General features: G+C 49.1%; 1 protein-coding gene across 18 annotated transcripts in view; it reads left to right on the forward strand.

Moving 5' to 3' along the window:
* The window catches only part of SNTG2 (syntrophin gamma 2), a 198,653-nt gene that overhangs the window by 64,981 nt on the left and 106,357 nt on the right, over nt 1-27,315 (forward strand). For 11 of the 18 annotated variants that reach the window (XR_003682319.2, XR_003682321.2, XR_003682322.2 and 8 more), the window contains exons 2-4: nt 5,715-5,852; nt 18,680-18,736; nt 18,824-18,881. Coding sequence is in view for 14 of the 18 variants with exons in the window: in XM_028496836.2 (XP_028352637.1) it covers nt 5,715-5,852; nt 18,680-18,736; nt 18,824-18,881 (253 nt within the window). In the remaining 4 variants the exon portion in view is untranslated. Of the gene's footprint in view, nt 1-5,714; nt 5,853-18,679; nt 18,737-18,823; nt 18,882-27,315 lie in introns of those variants that run through there. The other 7 variants (XM_028496838.2, XM_028496845.2, XM_028496837.2 and 4 more) reach the window with 7 other exon arrangements.

Raw genomic sequence — 27,315 nt, forward strand, 5'->3', positions numbered from 1 at the left:
GAATCTGTAGATTGCTTTGGGTAGTATAGTCATTTTCACAATATTCATTCTTCCAATCCAAGAACATGGTATATCTCTCCATCTGTTGGTATCATCTTTAATTTCTTTCCTCAGTGTCTTATAGTTTTCTGCATACAGGTCTTTTGTCTCCCTAGGTAGGTTTATTCCTAGGTATTTTATTCTTTTTGTTGCAGTGGTAAATGGGAGTGTTTCCATAATTTCTGTTCAGATTTTCATCGTTAGTGTATAGGAGTGCAAGAGATTTCTGTGCATTAATTTTGTCTCCTGCAACTTTACCAAATTCATTGATTAGCTCTACTAGTTTTCTGGTAGCATCTTTAGGAGTCTCTATGTATAGTATCATGTCATCTGCAAACAGTGACAGTTTTACTTCTTTTCTGATTTGGAATCCTTTTATTTCTTCTTCTTCTCTGATTGCTGTGGCTAAAACTTACAAAACTATGTTGAATAATAGTGGTGAGGGTGGGCAACCTTGTCTTATTCCTGATCTTAGAGTAAATGGTTTCAATTTTATTCTTGCCTCTTCTATCAAACATAATGTGACCATATGTGCGTGGGTATATCTTTGGGCTTTTTATCCTGTTCCATTGATCTATATTTCTGTTTTTGTGCCAGTACCATACTGTGTTGATTACTGATATTTCTGTTTTTGTGCCAGTACCATACATACTGTGTTGATTAGTCCCTCTATGCCTACTTTCTGGAGAGTTTTTATCATAAATGGGTGTTGACTTTGTCACAAGCTTTTCTGCAACTATTGAGATGATCATATGGTTTTTATCCTTCAGCTTGTTAATATGGTGTATCACATTGATTGATTTACATATATTGACGAATCCTTGCATTCCTGGGATAAACCAACTTGATCAAAGCAATTATACTCCAATAAAGATGTTAAAAAAAAAAAAAGAAATTTAAAGTCAGGGAGTGTGATTCCTCCAGCTCTGTTCTTCCTTCTCAAGATTGCTTTGGCTTTTCGGGGTCTTTTGTGTTTCCATACAACCTGTGAAATTTTTTGTTCTAGTTCTGTAAAAAATGCCAGTGGTAGTTTGATAGGGATTGCATTGAATCAGTAGATTGCTTTGGGTAGTACAGTCATTTTCACAATGTTGATTTTTCCAATTCAAGAACATGGTATACCTCTCCACCTGTTTGTATTGTCTTTAATTTCTTTCATCAGTGTCTTACAGTTTTCTGCATACAGGTCTTTTGTCTCCTTAGGTAGGTTTATTCCTAGGTACTTTATTCTTTTTGTTGCAATGGTAAATGAGTGTTTCCTTAATTTTTCTTTCAGATTTTTCATCGTTAGTGTATAGGAGTGCAAGAGATTTCTGTGCATTAATTTTGTCTCCTGCAACTTTACCAAACTTTTATTTCTTTTTCTTCTCCGATTGCTGTGGCTAAAACTTCCAAAACTATGTTGAATAAGAGTGGTGAGAGTGGGCAACCTTGTCTTGTTCCTGATCTTAGTGGGAATGGTTTCAGTTTTTCACCATTGAGGACAATGTTTGCTATGGGTTTGTCATATATGGCCTTTATTATGTTGAGGTAAGTTCCCTCTATGCCTACTTTCTGGAGAGTTTTTATCATAAATGGGTGTTGACTTTGTCACAAGCTTTTCTGCAACTATTGAGATGATCATATGGTTTTTATCCTTCAGCTTGTTAATATGGTGTATCACATTGATTGATTTACATATATTGACGAATCCTTGCATTCCTGGGATAAACCAACTTGATCATGGTGTATGATCCTTTTAATGTGCTGTTGGATTCTGTTTGCTAGTATTTGTTTTTTGAAATCCTGTCATTCTAAATTTTCTCCATGCATTTCTTTACATTTATATTTATGTACAAACTTAATTTTTTATATCTTAGGTGCTGCGTGCTCTTTTGCTCTTCAGGAATTGATATCTGTGGACACTTTTCTTGCCAAGAGATACAGAACTGATATTCTAAGTACATCAGGTGTGTTAAGTCTGTCAGGCTCACGCTTAGTGTCACATCAAAGGGTAACGCACTCTAACCGTGAAGAGAGTGGGGAACACTGGTTCACATAACCCCCAGGGCGGCTGCCTGGCTGCGCCTGTGGGTGGATTCCTGGAGGCAGAGACACCCGATTTCAGATCAGGCATGACAGACGCCCTCGTTATCCCCGGACCCTTTCCAAGAGGCAGGTGGCGCCTGCACCAGCCACACGTGGGCCACCTGCTCCTCCAGGTCCCGTCCACACTAGGTACTGCTGTTCTTTTTAAATGTTTGCCTATCAAATAGTTTAAAAATCATAAATCCTTGTTGAGTAACTGTGAGTCTTTGGGTTACCGGTGAGCTGGCATCTCTTTTCAAATGTATTGTTCATTTTATTCCTTCTTTTGGAAATTCCTTTTCATGTCTTTGACTCAGTGTTTATAGGATGATCACTTGTCCGTCTTCGGTTGTAAGACTCCTCCTATTAACCTCGTGTCTACTATATGCATATATTTTTGTATACGGAGTTCTTGTCATACAAAATTTTATATTTCCATGTAGTGAATTCCATGAATCTTTTTCTCAAGAATTTCTGGCTTTTGAGTTAAGCTAACCTGGTAGTTTTTCCTCACACACACTAATATTTTCTTCAAGAACTTTTGTTTTTCTATGTTTTTACAAGGGTTGATCTCTCTGGGAGTGTTTTTGAAATAAGGTATGAGAACCATGTTTATAATGATCGAAATCACTAAGCGATATAGTCTTAGGATATTTTGGGGAATTCCGTGGCGGTCCAGTGGTTCGGACGCAGCACTTCCACTGCCGAGGGCCTGGGTTCAATCCCTGGTTAGGGAACTAAGATCCTGCAAGCCATGTGGTGAGGCTACAAAAGCAAAAGATATTATGAACTATTTCCAGTGATGTAATTAAACATTCTGGAGCCTTCCTTTGCCTCTTCCATCCGACTGTTTAGCACCACAATATGTGGTGGGCTTAATGTTTTATGGATCAATTATCTTCCCGCAGCACCAGTCTTACTTCACAAAATGTAACTTTAGTATTATCGTGGTAAATTTCACAGTCGTCTTCATGGATTGTTATTGGAATTGCGTGGACGTGCAAATGCATTTGTGGGAAGAGGTGGCCTCCCTATTGCACTTGTTTACAGAGCATCCCCTGGGCCCCTGGCCGATGGCTTCTGCTGTGAGAGCTGGGAACCCGGCAGTGAGGCCGAGGCCCCCCCGCCTGGGATGCCTGGCTCTGGCACGAGGCCCACAGTCCCGTGGGCTGAAGGGAGAAGATGAAGCAGGGGCCAGGGGTTAGGGCCCTGTGGCTGGTGGGGAGGTCTGTCCACAAGGCCAGTCTCAGCCAAGACCTACAGGTGACGAGAGGGGCCGCCGCGTGGGACTCGGAGGGACCAGGGGACGCCGGAGCCGAGGACCAGATCCCGGGGCAGACTGGGGGGCGGGCTGGGACGACGACTGGGGCCAGAGGGAGAGGCTCTTCAGGCAGCGAGCGGCCCTGCGGTCCTGGGAGGCCCCGTCCAGAGGATGGGTGGCCTGTGTGGACGGTGGGCTGACAGGGTCAGCCTGGGTTGGGCAGGGCTGCAGGGGGGAGGGCGGCAGCGCAGGTACTGAGAGCAGCGTGGGCTCTGGACGTCTCGTAGGCAGAGGCTGCGGCATGGGCCTCCGGACTCGCCGTGCGGGTGAGGAGGGCAGGGCACGGGGCTGCCGACGGGACAAGGACACATTGAGGACTCGCCGCTCACTGAGGCGGGCCCCGCACGCGCAGGCGTTCGTTTTGTTCTTCATTTGGAGGGAGTTTAGGTTTGTTCTTAACGTTTTTGCTTTGGGGTATAGTTTTGTTCTTAATTTTTTGGCTTTTGAATGGCAAAGACCAACTTGTAGTTTAAAGAAGTTGTTTTATTTCCGATAAATGCCAAGAAAGTGTGTTGAGTTATGTAAAGGGGGGACCTGCTGACGCGTCCGGTGTGAGGGAAGAACCCGGCTCTGCGGTCCGTCTTCTGTCCCTGCCTGTGCGCCTCTGGGCGGGTCCCCTGAGGACGGTGGTGCTGGCATCCCGGGAAGGGGCTGTTATGTTTATATTACGGGGATATTCATCTCTGGCGCACTCGTGTCATTTGACAGAAGAGGAGTGATTTTCTAGAAGAAAGTGATGAGAAGAAGATTGTGATTTTGAGTGGAATGCTGAATGCTCTCCAGTTTGTTCATGTTCCTGACTTTATTTTTCAACATTTTGAGCAGCAGTTGTGGCTTTACTTCGGGCAGCGTCACGGGCTCAGAGGGCACCTTAAGGCCACAGACGACTAGACTTAGTTCTCCACTGAATCCCTTGGCTTTCAGTAGCTGACCCTTTAAATGTCTAACACAGTTTAAATACTGTGTTTAACTTGTTAAAGCTCTGCCACCCTTCCTTTGGCCTCTGACCTGCTGTTCTCCTCGTGGGCCGGGTGGAGGGGGTTTCGTCCCCAAGACAACTGACTGGGAGAAGCGTGGGTTGGTCGGTGATGAATCAGCTGGAAGTGAACACCGTACGTGAGCGTGTGCTTGACGCATCGATAGAAATGGGTCGAAGTTGCGCCTCTTTGATGTGAACCGGAAACGGTTCTCCCTCTAAATGACACGCAAGGGTCAGCCCTCTCCCTGCGGGGCTGCCCTGGTCTCGGGTCCCCTCGGGCGCTGGGTCCCTCCAGCCCTGCCCCCGCCAGCAGCCGCCCCGGGTCCTCTCCTGAGCGTCCCCACGACTCCACGTGGCCAAGGCCCCCAGGGAACGGTCGCTCCGTGCGGTCAACCCGACAGGCGTGTTCGTGCGTGCCTCCGTGACTCGGGAGCAGACGAACGGGAAGCCGGCCATCCTCCTGTTCCCACAGAGACCCCACGTCCTACTGGATTAAAGCTTGTTTTATAAAAGGATGCATGATGACCTCTGACCCCGCAGTAGGAAGAAAACGCCTCCTTGCAGACATTGCCTCTTAGTCGTTTTTTTTTATCAGCCTTTGGTTTTACTTTGAGTTCAGGGTTCCTAGTTCACAACTGAAGGCTTGTCTGTGTGAGCCAGACCCCATCTTCCTGCCCTGATTGCTGCACACTGACACGTATGCTGCGTGCCTTTGCACATTATGTGTGCGTGTGTGCACGTGTGCCTGCTTGGACAGCAGGGGGAGAGGCCGCACCTGGTCGCACCCCCACTCCAGTGAGCCCTGGGGCCGTCTGGTCCTGGCCTGAGGACCAGACCCCTGCGGCCTTTCCCAGCATCCCGCCCCTCCTCCCCTCCTCCTGGCTGCAGGGCTGTGTCTGAGGCCGTGTTGGCCAGAGCCCCGTGCAGGCATAAGAGGGACAGGAGGGCCGCCCGAGTGCTCGCCCGGGACCCGTGCCCACCTGTGTGACCGGGCGCCGCTCAGCCAGGGGCAGGTCCATGACTTCACGCGGACGAGGTAACTTCTTCTAATTTATCCAGAGGTGCCTTTCTGACTCATCCGTTCTTCACCTGCTAAAAACGTTTCATACAAATCCTATAAAAACTACTCAGGAAGAAATATTAAAAATTCCATTATTTTGTGTTAAATTAATCAAATCCTAGTCCGATGCATGGGTATGTGATAAATACACAGGTGTGTTTCAGGAGGTTGTGAACAGGGGCAGGCGTGTTTTGTCAGGGTCCGTGCTCTCCCGTCCTCACACCCTCTTCGTCTCTGTTTCGTTTCAGACTAAAACCGGGACTGCCTTGTTGCACGACCAAGGGTCTGGACACGCCTATGACATTCGCCTGAAGCTAACGAAAGAGGTACTGACAATTCAAAAACAAGATGTCATCTGTGTTAGTGGCAGCAATCACAGTGCAAATGTAAGTGCTTCTGCGTCTGCAGGCCCCAGGGGTTTGTCTCAGAGTGTGTCTCGTAGATCAGCCCAGAGGTCTCCCTGGACGAGAGCCCCCTAAGAGTGGTCCTGCAGGACGGGGCGTGACAAGGTCCTCAGCCGTATCTAAATGTCCCCATTATTGCAAAGCAAGGCATCTTTTCAAGTTTGTATTGTTTACACTCTCCCTGACTTTCTCAATTTCTTCATTAATGTATTTTCCTTGAGCAGCTTTATATTAAAAATATCCCCGGACACCACAGCATGAGATTGGACATATTCTCATTGGAAACTAGAAAGACGTAACTTGACAGATAATCTAATTCCTGAAAGAATAATAACTTGAGGGTTTCCATCTAGAACGACAGGCAATGAAAGATACAGCAGGTGTTTTTCAGTATCAGCCTGGTCCCCGCCTCTGTAGATACAAATAGGGATTTTCACGTAAAGCTTGGTCCTTCTCAGCTTCAGTCAATTACAAGTGAAATTTTCTTGAGGGTAAGAAACTTATGTATTAGATGTGTTAGAATATTGAATAAAGATGAGGGAAAAATGCTTTTGCAAGCTTTATCTCCAAGTTTAACTTGGGACTATTGCAAATGACGTATATATGCGTACAATATAGTATACTTGAAATTTCCGATTTCCTTCCAGTGGACTTCAATGGCTGTGGATATACATGTGCATTTTGTGTTACATATCTGCATATATGATTATATATAGAAATTACCAACATCAGTCATTACTCTTTCCTTTGAATAGACCTTCCCATTAGCTATAAAAATGAAACCATGTAGCGAGAAACCATGTAGAGGAAAGGAGGTTCCTTCTGTGTATTTTTGGAAGGATCCCTGAAGCTCTTCCATCCCCAGGTCACGGCTGGCTCTTCTGGAGGCTCTGGAGACCCTAATTTGTGTGGGTTTCTGGGTCCTCGTGACCTTTACGTGGGAGATGACATAAACAGGTCCATCCGCCGTCCTGCAGTCAGCGTGTCCTCATCAGGTTCCCTGATGGCAGGTGACCTTGCCTCTGTGTCCACACACACAGAGCACTTTATGACCCTCAGCGTTCATGTCTCCACCTGGATGGCGTCCTCCTCCTTCTGTCCTGGAGCCCAAGGCCACCCTCCACCCCCCGTCGCCCGCCTGCTGCACCCATTCTGGCCGCCGGCCTTGATCGAGGGCGCCCCTCTGGGTCCAGGACGGTGGAGCCACACGAGGAGGGCGAGAGACAGGACGCCGTCCTTCCCAGGGCTCCTCCCTGGAACCTCAGGCCCGGATCCTGCGTCCCGACCTCCAGAGGCCCCGGTGCACCCTGCAGAGCCCCACCCGGCACCAGCTCTTTCTAAGACTCCCGCTGGCCCCAAGTCTGATCTCTGTAGAACAGATAGAGCAGTTTTGTGCTCCCCTTCTCTGGCCCCATCACTGACCTTCCCTTTGCTAATTTCTCTCCATGTGTTCTAAATACCACACGGGATGGGGGATGGCAGGGAGCGGGAGAAGCAGGGCATTTTGTAAACACTGGAGTGTCACCCCTCTTAATAGTGAATTTGTACTCTACAGAAAATCGCAGACAAGTTACAGGGAAAGCAGGTAGTGTTTCTGTGCTGTATTGTCCAGGAAAAATAAATGACACTTTTTAGAATTCAGCATTGGCTTCTCCGCCCAAGGTTATGTTCTTGGTGAAAATTATCGGCTCCTTCATAAGAAAAATGGGTGAGTGTTCAGACCTATAAGTTTATGTTTACAATTTCAAGTGATTTATTGATGCCTAGAGCTTGATTAGAACTCTCTGCTCTAAGTTAGAGGGTGGGACACGTGGGTTTGTTCCCGGTCTCTGCCGGCTCCATCCTTACTGATCTCTGCTGCTTCCTTAGGAAGCCCTCCTTTGTAGGAAAGGAGTGAATATCTCCTTGAATAAACATGCCTATCTGGGCTGGATAATTGGGAGGGGGATTCCGAGGACATTTTTGTACCTAGAAGAACATACTCAGCTACTGAGATCAGAATGTCTACTCCACCCCAGATACAGAATCACATTGGGTTCAATCCCATTACTTTGAGGAACAGTTGAAACCCTGTGTTCTTCAGATGACGATAAAAATAAAGCTAACCTGGACGTGAGAGTTTATCATGTGTTTGGAGAATGAGAAAGACGGCTCTTAACAAAGCCCACGGCTGTTGGTACAGAATCTGGACACCTCTGAGGGGGTCGGACCATAGCGATTCTCTTATATTCATACCGTCGAATGTTTCCACGTTAACCACCAGAGAACCTGGTGGAGAGCGGTTATTTTCCATTTAAAATATACTGAGGAGCAGGAAAGGAAGATGTAATAATGATGATTCCTCAGCTGATCCGCAGAAGAAATGAGTGTGAATTTTACATCTCGCCAAACCCTGAGTCCCTGGGATCCCAGGAGATGAAAAATGTATCATCAGATTCAGTTCAACACACATTTACAGATGGTAAAGTCAAGCAGTACCTGGCTCGTCACTGGGACCCCAAGGCCCAGTTAGCGCCTTAGAACAGCACTTCACTGTCGTGTGGACGGCTCACACTGGTGCTTTGATTTTCAAGATCAGTTTTCTTAATAGAAAACAATACTGATGATCGATTCTTACATTTCAAGCTCTGTTCTCAGTGGGAGGTATATGCTTGCTTCAAAATCAACACACTTTGTGATCCAACACTTACTCAGAATGTGAGCCTGGAGGGAATTTGGTTCTCTCAAACCTAAGACCGTTTACACTGAACTTTACACCTTGGGTTGAACTTATATTCTTACTGTTTGAGAAGTCAGGATTAAGGAGTAGACTTGTATTTTGTTTTCTTGAAACTGCTGAAAAAATAAGCATTATATCAGTTAAGGATGGATGTTATTCTTATCAGGAAAGAGGGAGAGGAAACTCAATTTATTCTTTAATAAAAACCAATAGATTCTCAAATCTGCTGACTCATTATCAGAGTTTAGCATCGGTGACTTCATATTTCATTTATATTCCTATCCGTTCAGATCAACATGGCACTTTGAATGCTTAGAATCTCCGGGTTTTCTAATTATCTCCTAAAGAGAGTGTGTGCTTTGCAGTATGAAAGAGCTGGCTTGTTCTCACATTTCCGAGTTTCTGTTTAGATTGCTTTATTTTTGACATATTTTATTTTTCTAAACTGTAAGTTTACATTTGTGGTTTGAGTGTAGTGAGGGAATTACATATAAAGAAAACAATTTAGAAGCTCTCTGTGTTGTATTTGGCCCTTTAAGTCATGGCACATTTATGGGTGGAAGGTATTCTGGAGAATTCCATACCCTCATTTTACTGTTTGGGAAATTAAGATTCAGGAAGAGGAAGTTGTTGGTCTGAGTTCACAAAGTTAATTACAGAATTAGGCAGCATCTTAGCTACTCCTCTGCTAACTTATAGTCCAGGGATGCTGCCTGGTAAATTCTCAGGATAGCACAGAGCAGTGCAGACTGTCCAGGGAACCACAAGCAGCCCTGAGCCCTGAAAATGCCGGGCGACCGTTCACACAGTGTGAGCTGGACTGGGGTTTGCCACCCCACGCGAGCTGGGTGCGGCCGTTAGAGTGGACATCAGGAGGCAGCCTGGGGCCGAGCCAGGGGAGGGGACAGACCGGACCCTCCTAAGCCCCACCTGGAGGAAGAAAGCCCCAGGTCACAGGTTTAGAGTGTGAACTTGAAAACCAAGTCCTTCCCACAGAAGGGGCAGTGAGAGTTCTTGCCTGGCTGGGATTGGCTTCAGAAGGAAGAGGGCCAAAACCAGACAAATGTCCCCTGAGGACCCCTCCCCGACCTCCGCTCACTTGGGTCTGGTGCTGGAGTTTACACGTCCCATGCGGCATGAAGAGCCTCAAGCTGAAAACGAAGTTCGAGGTGGTGTCAGGTGTGAGGGTCCCCAGGTCCACGCGGAAGGAAGATGCAGGTCCCTTCTGGAGGAACACACTTTCAGGTCTGAGACGCCTCCCAGCTGCGGGTTCACGGGGACCTTCGGGGATGAAGCCACGGGGAGGAATTCCACCGTGAGCCAGAGACGCAGAGATGGGCCTGCGGAGACCTGGGGTTCTGAGAGGGTCAGGTGCGTTGCATGCAGGGTGCATGTTCATTACACCTGAAGACTAAACGGGAGGTTCTAACAGTCGGACAAAGGAAGGAGGGTTGTAAAAAGTGAGCCAGCCAATGTGAGACCAGCCACAAACGGTCAGTGAAATCGGAATTTCAACGTACCGGTTAAATAAGAAACGAAGAAACGAAGCGTCCGAGCTGTGAAGTAGATCTGAAGAAATCTCCGGAATGAAGCATCAAGAGCTGGGACACATAGGCAGGTGGTGTGGAGGCCCCGCGGGCAGCGAGGGAGCTGGTGGGTGGACACGTGGAGACGCAGGGAGCAGATGGGTGCAGGGGAGCCGGACCAGACGCCCCGCGAGTCCCCAGTTGGTGAAGGACCTGGATCTGGGGTCTGGGACCCCAACAGATTCCAAGAGGGGGAGGCCTGCTCTCCTTTTCTGTCCCCTGCTCCTCTGGTTTGTGATCGGGGGCCTCGCACAGAGCTGGAGGTGTCTGCTCCGGTCTCTTTCTGGAAGCGTGTGTGTCCTGTCGGTGTTCGGTCTTCTTCGGTCTTCTTCGGTCTTCTTCACGGGTCTGTCTGGCGAATATCACGAACCTGCGAACTGATCGTAGAACTCAGAATCGGGCCCGGAAACTTTTTGCTCTGCGTTCTAGGCACCGCGTACGCTGGCCCTGACCTGACCTCACGGCCTTCCACTTGCTGGTCCGCTGTGAACACACGTTGGGTCGTGGCCCCCGTGCTGTTGACATGTGGGCGTTTGCAGACGTCTGTGTGCTGGCCCTGCCGCTCTCTGGGGCTGTGTGCGCCCTCCCATCGGGGAGCTGGCTTGCTTCCTCCTTGGTCTCACACTTGCATCTCTGCGCCTGTGTGGGCAAGTGGCGTTTGAGGAGAAGTAGATGCATTTCCGATCACGTTCGTGAGGATCACTGAGCGCCGGTGAGGCACTGATGGTGGCCACGTGGTCCTGAGCCCACGAGGGGCATCTGCAGATTGTTCCCGGTACATCCCGATGGTCCACGGAGCCTGTTAAAAGCATTTTTTTTTTTTCTGGTACGCGGGCCTCTCACCGCTGTGGCCTCTGCCGTTGCGGAGCACAGGCCCCGGACGCACAGGCTCAGCGGCCACGGCTCACGGGCCCAGCCGCTCCGCGGCACGTGGGATCCTCCCGGACCGGGGCACGAACCTGCGTCCCCTGCATCGGCAGGCGGACTCTCAACCACTGCGCCACCAGGGAAGCCCAAAAGCATTTTTAAAAATTAGGTTTATGGCTTACGTGACAAGTCCTGTGAAGAGTATCAGCAAATTGCTATTTTAGTGTATTTAGTGTATTGATTAAAGAACTAAACTTGGATTAAACTTTCTGAGACAGATGAATTTGTTATCATGACACTGCCAAAGTCATGGCAGTTTCTGATAAATTCTGTACATAGTACACAATACACACAATTCTATAATTGCTTTTTTGTTGTACAATAAATGCCTTATTACTACTTTTGTCCACTTAAATTGATACCCTTTCTGTACTCCCCTTTTGCTTCCTATTCTTTGGGTCCACAAATCAGGAGTAGGTACCACCTCTATCTATTTTAGTATTTAATTAAAATTTTTTTTGAGTTTTTAAATTTGAATTGAATTAATTGAATTTAATTTCTTTCTTTGAATTTAATCTTTATTACAGTATTGTATTTTCTTACACTAGTAATTATTGATTTCCCATCAGACATTTTGTCGTTCAGCCAAAGTACCAGTGACCTAGTAACAAAACACTCTTCTGAACTCATTGGATACATTTCCTCAGCTTTATATATTTCCCTGTTCTTGATATCTGTTTACTGACAAACATTCATTAGTTTCCTAATTTTTTCCATTTTTCCAGGACCTCAGCTGAAAATCCATTTCCTTTTAGTTTCTGAATATTGGTTTCTACGTGTATATTCACACTGTAAACTGGCTCTGGGTCTCTAAGTGCCGCCTCCTGGGTCTTAGTGAGTTACTGGTCCAGAAGGTTCCTGCATTATCCTGCTGGTGAGGAGCGAGCCCCAGTTAGGTCTGTGAGATGCAGGTCACTGGACCCCTAGGCCATTGCTCCAGCCAGTTCATCCATGCAGGGCAGATACTCCTACTTGCAGAGTGAAACACCACAGAAGAAGGATTGGCGATCGTTCCTATAAACTAGGATACCAAAGACAAAACCACCTTCTGAGCTTTCATTTTTCAATGATTAACCCACTAGTTGAAGAATTATATACGATCTTTGGGGTGGGCCTGTATAAAAAAATTAATATGAATTATTCACTCATTACTAGTACTGTTTTGTCCCGGAGGAAATCTATATATATATATTCTTGTGATTGACTGGCTTACTTTTAGTTGGAAGAAATCCTGCTTATGGAAGTCACTAACTAGCCCTCTACACGTGTTGGCGTTAACGATTCGTTCCTGTTTGAAATCTGTGTGTAGTGGAAAGGTCGCTGCCTTTTTTCTCCGGCGGGTCATTTCCGGAAGAATCCTTTCCATAGCTGAGGGCTGGGTGGTGAGAGAGGGTGCCCTGGAGAGTTCAGGTCGGTCCTGAGAAGTGACCTGTGAGCCCTCACAGGTGAGGGGGTGGGAGCCGCGGAGTTTAACCGGTGCTGCCGAAGTCGTACCCTCAGGAGGAGGGTGGGCAGTCTCTTCCAGGAGGCTTCCAGACAAGCACCGAAGCGCAGCTGTCAGCAAGTGGCCGGGAATTCCCTCTTGCCGCCAGGACGGTGGCTGACTCTTGACTCTTGTGGAATTCTCCCGGGTCCTGGCCCTCGGGGCTGTGCGTTTGCTCATTAAAATGCTTGCGGATTCGACCCCTAGTCCACTTCACCTCAGTAGGATAGTTCTGGCTTTAAAACTATGAAAGCCTTGAATTAGGGAATAGATGGGGCGAATTCGTTATACAGGTTCATACCGCGATTTAGTTGAAGGGTAAAATAATAATTTATACATGTTTGTCTGTGTTTGTGTGCACACAAGCCACTGTGTAAGGAAATTAAATGCAAAAATATGTCATTCAATGAAATAACTAAAATCATAATAGCAATGTATTTTGCATAATCTACTAAACATTTTTATTATTCTTTCCTTTAATTATGTAATTTTTCAACATAGAAAAAGTTGAAAAGTAATAAGCAGAACCCCATGTAATTATCATCCATATTTACCATATACCACCATACTTGCTTTAAATCTCTCCACTTTTTTTAAAGAAATGAAATGTGTAGATACCTCTGAAGCCCCACTATACTGATACTCCTATATACTGTTCCATTTAAATTTTCATTCTTACTTTACGTGGATTTTCCACAGCCAAATGGTGCTTTTCAAATTTTTATGAGTGGAATAACATTGTTCCTTCATTTGCAAATATTGTGCTTTTTAAACTTCCCCGTGGTACTATGGAGACGTGATGCCTGTGGATGGTCACTTCATCCCCGTAATGACCGCAGACTCCGCTCTGAATAACCCAGAGGTGATGGATGCCTTTCCTGCACATTCTTGTTTGGATTCAAGCCCCCCAAGAAGAGTTTGTGTTTTAAATTCAGCCAATATATTGATCTCAGGTAACCTTACTTCCCAATAATGCATACATTCTCTCAAACTCCATTTTTGACCCCAGCATGGTGAACTCTCTTTGTTGAGGTTTTGAGGGATGAAGAGGAAATGATCGTGTAACGTCTGCTCAGCTGCTTCTCAGCTTCGTGTGAATAGTAACCGGCCAAGCTCAGAGGAGCTGGCCAGTCGGATGCCAGGGCTCAGAGTAGCCAGTTAAGGCAGCAAGTGGACAGGGAAGCCTGAGCCTTTATCACTTGCTCTGATTGCACAGGCAGAGCTGACGGGGAGGAGGGGCCAGCTCTCCTTAGCTTCTGATGCCGGGTGGCTCTGGGAGGGTCAGGTGGATGAGTCCGGGATGGAGGGTCCCTGCCCACCGGAGCCCTGAGCTAAGAGCTCCTGTGTTTCACGGCTCCCGGGGGTGTTTGGGGCGGGAGGGTCCTGGGTGCTGGGCCAGCCCGGGTGGAGCATCTCCAGGGCTCCGTCCACCGCAGCAAGGCCTGGCCGAGGCCTCAGACGAAGGGCCCGCGCGCACGTGCGGGGCGGGGCGTGCAGAGTTGCGGACGTGGCGGAGCCCGGCCTCAGGGCGCCGTCTGTGCGCGGATCTGGGGTGTGGAGGGCCGCTCCCCCGTCATTGCCGTGGTCAGGCCTGAAAGATCACACGTAGCGTTCTGGCAACTCCTCCAGAGGCTGGACTACTGTAGGGGTGTTCGGTATTCTTAAATTCTAGGAATTGCGGTACATTTTTGGAAACTCCGAGTCTGGTATATTGATTTTTAAGTCGTCCTAAGGTGGATTTGATTCCGTTACCGAATTGAACAAATATGCACGAGAGTTTTCAAATAACTATTATTGTTTTGAAATACTTACCACAATCCATGGAGGAATAATTCACTTATTTCAAGTGGCAAATCCAGACTCTTCACAGACTGAGGGAATTTTGCTTGAGTGGACGGTTTAAAAAGAGTGGAGAGAGGCCACGGCCCCGTCCTGAAAGACGCCTTCCAGGTGTTCGCTCCCTGGAGAATCCCAGCCCTGTGGACGGAGGCCCCTGGGGTCTGACACCCCTCTTCCGAAACCCTCCTCAACATCAAAGTCCAGTAACGCTTTATTTTCTGGGAAAAAATAGAATTTTTAAAGTATTTGTGCGTGTGTGTGAGAAATAAAATACTTCAGAAAATTCTTTCCCTAAGTTGCTAATTTTAAAAGTTGCTCTTTCAGGCCCTTCGATTATGTCATGGAAACTCAGGTTCATGCCTCTGTCACTGTTCTCCCACCTGCTCTCTCCTTTCCTCCTTGAGCAGCAGGTGTGGCTCAGGTGGTCCCGCGGGCGTGCAGGTGGGAGCCCCCGGGGAGGGGCGCAGAGGCCACGCTTGGAGTCCTCCACTGATGGGAGGTTCTTGAGTGAAGAAAACCCTGGCCGGGGAGAGGGTATCGGGCCTGCTGGCACTGCCCCGCAAAGGGGGGCGTGGGTTATATAGACCCATCTTTCTGGAGACAGCAACAGTCAAGTCTGAACGTCTGTTAACAGATGTTAACACTAACAAATTCATCTAACAGATGTTAACACTAACAAATGTGAAGTTAGTGTTAAGTCCGCACTTTAAATGCCTGAGTGAAAACGTGTGGCCAGATCATACATACGCTGCAGCAGTACCTGAAGATCAGTATTTTAGAGCAAGACAGAGTAGGAAATCCAACTTTCAGTATCCCCAAGCCACTTTCTCTTATAATAGGTAAGAATTGTCTCAAAATGTTTACGGTCAGAAGATAACGTGGTCGTAGCGGAGCCTTGCTCCGGTGATGGCCGCTCCGGGATGCAGACGTGGTGACCGTCAAACATAGCTGGGGGCTAAATGGTAAAGCGCAGAGGAAGATTTGCTGAAGGACCTTGCTGCTTATGTTTGTGAAGAAAGGAGAGCGGGACTGAACTGAAGAGAACTGGTTGGATAGTTACCTTAGGTTCCACAGTTCATCCTCCAGAAGTCTCATCAGTCAGTCCGCTTGTGCTCTGGACCCTGGCACTGGCGGAGGAGCCCACATTACAGGGAAGACGCGTCTGAAGGGAGAGGAGGCCCCTCCCACGCTGTTTCCTCTTATAACCGAGCCTCTCGTTGGGTCACGTCTGGCTCCTGATCTTTTGGGCAGTTGACCCTGCAGAGTGTGTACTGAGCAAACTAACTGAAGCATGACCGTTTGGTTTAATCAGAAGATGCCTTTGATAACATGAGTTGTGTCTGAATAGCTGACGGAACCACTATGGAGCACCCTACGCAGGACCTTAAATCAAAAGGGTCAGCTCTGGCTTGGCTGTGAGGTCGTGAATGTCAGGACACAGAAGGAAGAGTGACTTTATCTGGGCTATGGTGTAAAAGGTTTCAATTAAAAGCCGCAGAACGTTTGTTTCCTATTTAGTTTTCACCATCCACTAATTTTTACAAATTGTGTTTTGAAAAATAAAGTGCTTGTATGTGATAATGTTCAACTCTTTTAGAACCTTAATATCGGTAGTTATGTAATCTTCATTGAAGAGAGCATGGAGTAGCTGAGTCCTCTTCTCCCAACTTTAAAATATTAGAATTTGTGATGCTTGAATGAGGGGGTTTTAAAAGATGAGGAAGAACAACCTTTTCATAGAGGAGACTAAACATCCTGGTGTTTTTATGAAACTCGACGGTTTGCAACATTCCTTCCCATAATTCTCTTGCTTGGCCTCTGTCTTGTCAATTCAGGCCGCCCTAACAACATAGCGCAGATGAGGGGGTAGACGGGGGTGGGGGGGTGGAGCTTGAACAACAGACGTTTCTTTTTCTCACCGTCTGAAGGCCAGAAGCCCAAGGTCCAGGTGCCGGCCAGGCTCTGGCCGGGTTTCTGGACGCCCTCGTCCAGACGTCTGTCCTCTTGCTGTGTCCTTTGTGTGTGTAGAGAGGGTTCGGGGGGCTCTTGCTCTTCCTGTACCGGCCCCAGTCCTGTAGGACCAGCCCCACCGTGGCCTCATTTAACCTTAGGTTAAGCCTCCGAAAGGCCCGATCTCCAAATACAGTCAGCAGGGGGGTAGGGCTTCAGTATAGGGATCTGGGGGACACAGTTCAGTTCACAGCAACTTCCTGTGTAGGAAACTCAGAAACGTGCAGAAACTCAGCTTTGCCGAGCTTTAGATGCCGGGACCACGTGTGCTCAGAAAGGACATCTCAGCAGGTTGCGTGCGTAGAGCAAATATTTGAATAAGCAGTGTTCTGGCTTGGCCGGAGTAAGCAGCGGTAGAGGCTCTTTGAGTTCTCTTAAACACACACTAAAGAGCTTTACGGCATGATCTCCTTTCCTCACCAGTTAGGCATATATATTAGAACAGATTTTTGGTGTGCACTAACGCGCTTTGCCACAGTTGACCATTTCTTGACGTTTCCTTTAGATTGTCTTCCCAAGGTCGATACATGAATAAAATGATGGATTTGAAAGGTCATTTTTTTGGTGAGGTCAGTTGAGGCAGAAACCAACTTACTCCTTCTCAGAATATATTTTCACCAATATTTGCTCTCAGTGAGGTTCAAATGCTTATATTAATGGCTAAAATGAAAAACATTATCGAATGTTTTGAGAAATACCGTAGAGATTCCTGGTTAATGTATTAGGTTATCCAACTTTCTCATCTTCTGATGCTCAGGAAGTTCCCCTTGGAAGCATCAGTGTGACTGCGTGACACGTGGGAACTTCCCTGTGCCCACTTTGGCACAGCTGGACCCAGAGGTCCCCCCTCCACCCACCGTGTCGGCTGTGCTTTGCCTCTGTGTAGATGACAGGAGTATTCCTGGAACGTGGTCTCGATGTCACCTGGTGTCCCTGTCACACGAGTGTCACCTGCTAGTCTCTAGTGTCTCTCTGGGAGTCCAGCCCAGGACCAGGGAAAAGGCAAAACGATTCTTCTGATGCAAATTATAGCTCTTTTTCCATGTATGATTATGTAAGTATTTCATCAGTTCAAAATGTTACATGTGCGAAAGAGCTCAGAATTATAAAATGTGTTCCACGTATACACTTCAAAATAGTTTTATCGCTCTAATTTTTGGTTTCTTTACTTTAAGCTTGTAATGTATCCACTCCTGAGAATAAAATTACAAGTGGATTTTAAATACTAAAATAATAAATAAAAATAATACGATAAATATAAATAAAACAATACAAGTAAAAACTTGTAATAAGATTACAAGTGGCTCTACAGTTTCCACGTCTCTTCTCACTGGCGGTGAGCGGGCCCAAGGCTCGGGCGGGGCCCCCCCAGGCTTGGGCAGGACCCCCGGCTCTTCCCGGACCCCTGACTTGCTCTCTGCTGTTGCTTTGCAAACACACAGGCTTTAGAGTCATTGAGTCTAAAAGCGCCTATGTTTTCCCTTAATAATCACAGCAACGCATGTCCCTGTTTTATTCCGATAGTACCTTTTGGAGGCAAACACACTTCCTACACCCCTTCATCTAACCCCAGGCCGCCCTATTCACGCCCTCTCAGCCTCACAACTAACAAACAGTCAGTTGAGACCAAAGTAAAATGCGTTAACATGATCGAGCATATGTAAGAGATGGAGACCCTGACCAGCCCGTCAGCCCACAGGGGCAGCGTGGATCCGGCTTCTCATCAGCAGCGACACCTTTAAACAAGGTCGGGACGTGAGATCATCGATCGTTCATGAGTTAACATTGATTACTTAACAGGTGGACTAAAAACGATTGAACTATACAGAGAAGTGTGGTGCAAAGGGAGCCCGTTTTGGGATTAGTGGGAAGACAGATTTTAGAAACAGAGCTGAGTGTGTGCTCTGCAGCCTCACCGTCTGTTACCTGGGGAACCAGGGCCGGTGTTTCCCTCAGGGGCCTCAATTCCTCAGACAAAATGGGGGTAAGATGACCCCAGCTTTGCAGGAATTTTGTGTAAAGAGTGCACCTGATAGGGTCTGTTTTTATCAGTATCTTTGCTTCCGTGTAATACTGCAGATTGGAGATTTGAAGCGGTGCCATCACTATAGTAATTGAGCAACGACCCTTTGGAAGTATAAGCAGTCACTAAAGTTTTAATTAAGAAGTTATGTATACCTTTTGCATTCACTTTCTGATTGTGCATTTTAACCTGAACTGGGTTTGTTTTCTAAATTTTTTAAAGCACAGAACTGTTACGCTTCGCAGACAGCCCGTGGGCGGCTTGGGCCTGAGCATAAAGGTACGAGTGCACTGGATTCTCCGCGACACGCTTTTCCATGAAGGGCCCCGCGCTGGCCCTAACTGCGCTCGTGCGTCTGTCTTGCAGGGCGGCGTGGAACACGGAGTACCGGTCGTCATATCAAAGATACTCAGAGACCGCGCAGGTAAAAGCCGCTGAGTGACCTTGAGCATGGCAGCACTTTGGAAGACAGTGCCTTATCTTAAATGAGAGGATAGCAGCTGTGTGTGTTGCTTGGTTATCTGCCTGCCGTCTTATTTTGTAGCTGTCCGCTCTCCCACCCCCGGTGCCACGCGGCCCTTTTTCGTTTCCCCTGATCCCGTGAGCCCTTAAGAGAGATACTGACTCGCAGCGTGGTGTCAAGTCATCCCCAGGAGACACGGACACGGCAGTGGTTTGAGCCCTGGTTTCTCGGGAAAGACAAAGCACTGGGGGGATGCAGTGTGCGCAGAGTCGGTGGTGATGAGGTTTCTGGTGTAAAATGGCATCACAGCCGTGAGCGAGCGGCCTCCGCGGTGCTGACGGTAGCTCGTTAATCGCTGACCCAGTGAACCGGTGGCTTTGGGAGCAGATCAGCGTGTGTAGAAGTGAGAGTGGGGACGGGATGTTCCTTCTTGTCACGGGCAAGTGGGACGCTGTACAAACCAGGCGCAGCACTTGTACGGTCAAGCACTGCAGTTGTGGAATCGAAAAGCTTGCAGGGGCTCAGAGGTCCTCGCGTTTAGAGTGAGGGTCTGTGGGGAGAAGGAATCAATTCGTCACTGAACTCGGAGCGTTAGTCATTTCTGCGAGACGGTAACCAGCTGGCTGGCTGGTTAATAGTTGAAGGAAGGATTGCTCAGATCCGCTTCTGCCCCTATAACCCTTGTGAACATTCTCAGTTCTTTTTTATACGTAAAGTTTTAAATTTGTGGATATGAATATAAGTTTCAGAAAAGAAAGGGAATAAGATTACAATCAGAGAAGGATTTCATGCTCAGTTCAGGAAGAGCATCTACCTTCTCTGCAGAGGCGTGAACAGGCTGAGGAGGCCGCGCACGGTGACAGGTGACAGGCTGCACCTTCTCCGTGGGCGGGGGGCACACTGGGCTCCCGGCCCCCTCAGCAGAGTCCAGTCGTGCGGATACGACTCTCTCTTCTGAAATGGAGACTCTGCTCTGCAGCGTCTGGGACGCATCTCGAGCAGCTCAGACCCAGCGAGGCCCCAGACCAGGTCCTCATCGCCCCCTGCGTCTCCTGGCCCCTTGTCTCCATCACCATGTCCTGCCTGGGGCCAGGCTGGCCAGCAGGCCCTCGCCCTCCCTCTGGGGTCCCCTCCATCCGCTGCGACCAGAGTTAAGGTGTTTCCCACCGATGTCTTCCTTTCTTCACTGTGGGCTTCTTCTACACCCGAAACTCTTGCATTAAATGCTCAGTGAGCTGTGAGCTTTCAGGGCCCCGGGCTTGGTGTAACTCAGTTCGTATGTTCGGGGTCTGGCTCAGGACGTGTGTCTTACAGGCAGGGGGCCCCTTGGCTGAGCTGCCGCGCACGTCGGCGTCGGGGGGACCGTAGTGTGCGGGAGCCTGGGCTCCGGGAAGCTGGACCACACACGGGAGGCGGGCGCACACGGCACTGGTAACCCGATAACCATCACTCCAACCGGCAACCCACCGAGTCAGGGTTTCTCCTGGGAGGCGACGGGAACTGGGGTCCCTCCTGCTGCTGCGGGGGCAGCACCCTGCTTCGATCCCCCCCCCCCCGAGGAAGGCAGGTGCCCAGTCGTCCCAGGAGAACAGTCCAGAGGTGGAGAGTTTCCCTCCAGCGCTCACGTGGGGACCAGCGAGGTCGGCGGCCTGCCGTCCACCTGGCATTGCGTCTAGGAGTCAGGCGGCCGTGGACCGTTAGAGCAGAGCAGAGTGTAACCCGCTTATTCAGTCATTGATCCACAGACGGACCTGGCCGCCTTCAGCAGCCACCGCGCGGAGATTAAACTCTGGCCTGGGCATTCAGGGCGAACGCCGCCCGCTCTCTCCCACCCGTGTCCCGTGGGGGAAAACAGGCGGTAAATGAACAGATCACAGTACACGTTCAGACAGTGCCAGCTGCTATGAGGAAAGTTAACCAGTGTCGGGGTGTGCAGAGCGATGGGCAGGGCATCGCTCTTTTTATAGGGCGGCCGGTGGGAATCTCTCTGAGGGCGACATTTAAGCAAATATTTGAATCACCCAGAGTAAGGGGTGAGCAGGCCCCGACGCGGCATCCTGGCCCCGGAGGGGAGCGAGGGTGACAGCTCGGTGCAGGGAGGGGCGTGCTCGCTCAGAAACAGGGAAGCCAGCGGGGCAGGGGCGGCTGAGGCGGGAGGCGAGGGGGGGCATGAGATTCGGGGCGGGGGGGGGGGTGGGGCTGCAGCAGGTCCTCGGGCCTCGCGGTCCTGGGGCAGGACTTGGATTTTCTGAAGGAGGTACAGGGGTCGTTTGAGGACCTCCCAAAGCAGGCTCATGAGATAGGTCTTACGTTGAAAAATCACTCGGGCTGCTGCTAGGAGAAGACGTTCCAGCGTCCGGGGCGAGTTAGGGCACCAGCAGAGAACTGGCCTTGGAGTCTTGAAGGAAAAGCCCAGTGAGGTCCTTTGCCCAGTTGTGGCTTCACGCTTCTCATTGCAGGGTCGCGTTTGGGTCAGGTCGTGGGGTCCTCCTCGCTGAGGGCAGGGAGGCTCCCCATCTTGGCCGGGGAGCCGGACGTCGTTCCTGGGTCCTCAGGCATCACAGAGGCTCTTAGATGGCCTTGTGACCGCCCACCCGGAGACTGTGCTGGAGAAGCAGGTGATGGTCTCGTCTTATCCCCGTGAGAGCTCGGTCCCCGGCGGGGCTCTGACCAAAGGCTCCGCCCGTCCAGGCCCTGCTGGTGGTCCGGGGTCCTGCTGTTTCTGGAGGATTCAAGGGGCACAGGACTTGTTGCTGGCAGTCCTGGGTTCTGTGTGAGGTCCGGCTCAGCTGCTGGGCCTGTCAGTTCTCAGGGGTGCGTCCTGCACGCCTGCACTCGCGCACCTGCCCGGGCCCAGCTGCTCCGGGGACAGACGTCCTTGTCCGCCAGGGCGTCCTGCCCGTGTACCCAGCAGGGCCAGTCACCAGGAGTGCTGTTAAAACCCTAGAACCACCAGGGGCCTAGGATTTAATGCCAGTCGAGAAAGGTCACTGCCTAGGTTTTGTGTGAGCGTGGCGCCCATACTGAGAACGCAGACTTACGGCCTCTGTCCACATTCTTTGAACTTAATTTTCTGTGTGGCTCTTCCGTCCCCTGGCCCAGAAATCTCCCCTGACCCTCAGCTGCTTACGTGTTAAGTGCTCAGGTGGGACATCGGAGCCCTTCTCTGTGTTACTGGTGATTCTGCAGACCCAGACGTGAGCCCTGCCCCGTGTGAGGCCTGGCACCCCGCTGCCCCTCCTCTGCCCCGCCTTCCTGCCCACAGGGCGCTCTGCTTCCCGCACACGCGACCTCGCCCGCGAGGCCGCATGCGTGCTCTGTGATAAATACACGACGGGCACACACACGCGTGCACACGTACACGTGCACACACATAGGTGTGAGGTATCTTGAGTTAGACACACATCTTCTTAATAACATTTTATGTTTCTGGAAAGCAAAAGCAGTGTTGGGCCGTTCTCCAGTCCTCCTTTTAATCGTTGGTCACAGCGGCTTGCTGTTAGTAATTACCACTTTGTACTTTATAAAAATAAGCAAGAATGAGGAGTTTTCCTACAATTGAATGAAATTTAAATATATTATTTCTAATACTGCAAAAACTTAGAAACCCCAATCAAACTGTATATAGCAAATAAGCGATGAAGAGAAACATGGATGACAAAGAGGCTTAAGAGTTAGAAATTGTCATCTTAACAGCAGTTTCTTACATTGGCATAATGCGTGTGTGACGTGGAAAGGACTTCTGTTTTCTTTTTTTTTTCAACTTTTATTTTATATTGGAGTATAGTTGATTAACAATGTTGTGTTAGTTTCAGGTGTACAACAAAGTGATTCAGTTATACATATACATGCATCTGTTCTTTTTCAAATTCTTTGCGTTTTCATCGGGTCTTCACGACTGGACAAGGCAGGTGTGGCTGGCTGTTCGCCCTCGTAGGTCAGGGAACAGAGAAACGGTGGTTCGCCCAGTCTCACTCTGCCAGGAAAGGGAGGCTTAGTTATAAACCAGATTTTTCTGTCTCTGAATCCGGTTCTTCCTCCATACGGTGTCATCACATTATGTACTAGTAAAATCCGTTCACAGCCGAGGTTTAATTCAGTTATCATCATAATGTTTCACTAAGGATTTGGACGGGCAGGCCTGCACCCTGTGACAGCTTTGGTGCTTGTATTCAGGAGACAGATGAGACAATTAGGATATATCCAGAATATTGAAATAAAAAGTAGGGAGGGGGGAAGTTTGTCCCATTAGGAGGGTAAAAAGAATTAGGATCCTGTAGGCTTTTTTATGTGGAACAGTCCTCGTCACCTGCAGCTAGATGGTGGGGTCATAGAGGACGTTTCTGTGACAGCTGAGTGTGGATGGCAATGGGGCGGCCGTGTCCCTTGTCAAGACGCTGCACGTTTGCACAGAACGACCGTTACTATGGTCCAAACACAGGTATCACCCCAGGGCGAGGGGACCGAGCCCACGCCTAGGAGCTGCACGCTCACCCCGGCCGGCACAGGGCCGGCGGGGGAACCTGCGTGCAGGGGACCTCCGCCTTCTGAAGCCACGGCCTCGAGATCCGTCGAAACGGGACTCCTCACACTTACTGAGCCAACTTCAGGGGGAGGTCGGAGCTTCCTGGGGTGTGAGGTCCCCTGAGATGCCCACTTTTTATTTTTCTCTAGAATATTCACCTGTATTTGGTGTCTTACAGCCGTGGAATGCCGCCGTTATACAAGATTTGTGGTTAACTTCTTTTCACCTCTGTGACATTTCATTAATTTGATTTTGCTGAATTCAGTGGAAACCTTTATCTCCCCTTGGTCCTTGCATCCCTCTGGTCCCCTCCCCTCCGTCTACACGTCAGCCCCTCATCTGTGTTAATCCTGAGGCCTGGTGGCACCCTTCCCCTCCGTCCACACGTCAGCCCCTCATCTGTGTTAATCCTGAGGCCACGTGGCACCCCTCCCCTCCGTCCACACGTCAGCCCCTCATCTGTGTTAATCCTGAGGCCTCGTGGCACCCCTCCCCTCCGTCCACACGTCAGCCCCTCATCTGTGTTAATCCTGAGGCCACGGGGCACCCCTCCCCTCCGTCCACACGTCAGCCCCTCATCTGTGTTAATCCTGAGGCCACGGGGCACCCCTCCCCTCCGTCCACACGTCAGCCCCTCATCTGTGTTAATCCTGAGGCCACGGGGCACCCCTCCCCTCCGTCCACACGTCAGCCCCTCATCTGTGTTAATCCTGAGGCCACGGGGCACCCCTCCCCTCCGTCCACACGTCAGCCCCTCATCTGTGTTAATCCTGAGGCCACGGGGCACCCCTCCCCTCCGTCCACACGTCAGCCCCTCATCTGTGTTAATCCTGAGGCCACGGGGCACCCCTCCCCTCCGTCCACACGTCAGCCCCTCATCTGTGTTAATCCTGAGGCCACGGGGCACCCCTCCCCTCCGTCCACACGTCAGCCCCTCATCTGTGTTAATCCTGAGGCCACGGGGCACCCCTCCCCTCCGTCCACACGTCAGCCCCTCATCTGTGTTAATCCTGAGGCCACGGGGCACCCCTCCCCTCCGTCCACACGTCAGCCCCTCATCTGTGTTAATCCTGAGGCCACGGGGCACCCCTCCCCTCCGTCCACACGTCAGCCCCTCATCTGTGTTAATCCTGAGGCCACGGGGCACCCCTCCCCTCCGTCCACACGTCAGCCCCTCATCTGTGTTAATCCTGAGGCCACGGGGCACCCCTCCCCTCCGTCCACACGTCAGCCCCTCATCTGTGTTAATCCTGAGGCCACGGGGCACGCCTCCCCTCCGTCCACACGTCAGCCCCTCATCTGTGTTAATCCTGAGGCCTCGTGGCACCCCTCCCCTCCGTCCACACGTCAGCCCCTCATCTGTGTTAATCCTGAGGCCACGTGGCACCCCTCCCCACTGCATAGTCCAAATATGTGGTCCAGGCTTAGGGAAGCAGAGGTTGCAGAGCCCGGGCGAGCTTTTCAGAGAATGCAACTGTCTCGCTGCCTCTCCCACTGGTGTCGGGGTTCAGGCAGCGGGCCTTTGCCTCTGTCCGTGTTAACTGTGCAGCCCCCTGACCCCAGCAGCAGGGCCTGCCGTTGCGCCATCTCATTTTTGTGCTGCAAAGGACACGGCTTTGGAAACGTAAGATCAGACACAAATATTCGGGCCAGTGTGTCTCACCAATAGTTGCTACCTTCTTTCTAGACTCTGTTAATATTTAACAGAGTCCTAGTTTAGATGGTGTAGGCTGGATCCGACTGAATTTGTGTAGAAGTAGAGAGAAAGTCCTCTCACTTCAGGAAGAGATGGTGGAGCCGGATTTGGAATTTTTAGGTCAGGCTTTCCTGGCGCTGCTTCCTAGAACAAACCAGAATCTGCTCCTTTTGCCTCAGGAGCTGGATATAGGGTGAAAGGAGGCCCTTCCCACACCCTGGATCCAGATGGAAGTGCAGCTCCTTGAGTGAAGAATATTTCAGCATTCTTTCTCCTTCATTGTTAATGAATCAATGAAAAATGTGCTTTTAAAGCTATCAAAATAAGTAGAACTTGGAACAGACAATAAAAATTGACTTTGTAGCTGAATGAGGAATGTTGGAACCTGGACAAGACATACTAGATATATCAGAATCTTGGAAGGATGCATGTTAAATGTTGCAGGTTTAATTTAAATTCCACGTGGGAAGAGCCTTCATCTTCGGTAGCTGATTGCTAAGAGCGAAATGCAGCAGAGAATTTGGCTGCCAGGCTGCCAGCGTGTTCTTACTGTTGAAGGATCACTTGATGTTAAGATCAGAGGGAGGCAGGTTAGCAGCAAAGAATCCAGTTGCTATGGCTACAGAAGGTGTCTGAGAGGCTCTCCGTACAAGTCCTTTCCGTCCTGGACCCACTTTGTCGTTGCTCCTTGAATCCTCCTAATACCATCCACTGTGTCAGCTTCCACAGCGGAGGGCCATCCTGGAAGATGGAAGTACTTTTAAATTTTAATTTACAGGATACTTTGAAATGGCTGAAATATCTTGAGTTACTTAAAGAATTTAGCTCCCCCCATTATCAATAACACATAACCTCCGGGCCCCTTGGAAGATGGGAAAAAGAACCTGTTAGCGCTTCCAGGGACCAGCATTTAAACCTCGCTGTCCTGTGAGGCTACAAGATGATCTCCCTGTGCGTGGGGCAACGGAAGGTTGGAGAGGTCTAGGGATTGACCCAGGGCAGAATGTGGAAGTGCATCCTGCGCCCCGGAGTCCGGTTCTGAGGCAGAGGAAGCGGCCAGCCCCTCGGAGGTCTCCCCAGGGTGCGGTCAGCCCCGTCCCTCTTCCCACGGAGCGCTCGGTGGTGACGATGTCCACACGTGGTGGGCTCTGGGGCGTAAAGGACTCAGCGCTTGTAAAGGATAATGAAGAGGGTTTTAGTCATTATTAATCCAGACGTTCAGTGCACGTAAGACTTTTTAAGAAGCGTTCTCATTTTCTAATACTACCCAGAAGTTTATGTGAATGCATATTTAACAAGCGTCTGAATTTTACAGACAAATTAATTTGCAAAAAGAATAGTTTCTGTTATAACACAATTGTATTGCAAACGATTAAATTTACAGTCTCACATAACACTATAGTAATAGTGATTAATTTGACTTGAAAAGGCAAGTATAACAGAAACAGAAAATATCTCATTGTACCTAGTTTGCATGTTTGAATATTTATGTGGGTTAAAATACATTACGCTGTATTTCCATTTTACATCCTGATGTAATGGCAAGATTACCACAGAAATAAACTAGAGCCATTTTTCAGCTGAAATCTCCAAACCTAGCTTAATCTCACCAAAGAGTTTATTTAGGAACATTAATTAAAATTTTAAATTAAAATCAAACTTCCATGGTTTTATTTTATCATCCATTTTACCACTTTTTGTTTCTTTAGGACTAAAGTGTCCAACAAAGAGAAAACATTTCAAAGATTTAACTGGGAAGTCTTTAATTAGCTTTGCTTTAACGACAGAGACAGAGAGACAGACAAGAGACAGAGACAGGCAGAGACAGAGACAGAGAGACAGACAGGGAGAGACAGAGAGATAGAGACAGAGATAGAGGCAGTGAGAGACAGAGACACAGAGACATAGAGAGGCAGAGGTGGAGAGAGACAGAGACAGAGGTAGAGACAGAGGCAGAGAGAGAAAGACATAGAGACAGAGGCAGAGAGAGGCAGAGAGACAGAGACAGAGGCAGAGAGAGACAGACAGAGATAGAGGCAGAGATGGGGGGGATTCTGAAAGGGCCCCCCTGTGGAGCTAGAGGGAGTGTAGATCTCACCTAGTGGGTGACGGAGGTTTTCTGGGCAAAGGCTCAGTGTAAATGAGGACTTTATTAGTTACCTAAAACCATACCA

This window comes from Physeter macrocephalus, chromosome 12 (genome assembly GCF_002837175.3).
Source record: "Physeter macrocephalus isolate SW-GA chromosome 12, ASM283717v5, whole genome shotgun sequence".
NCBI lineage: Eukaryota > Metazoa > Chordata > Mammalia > Artiodactyla > Physeteridae > Physeter > Physeter macrocephalus.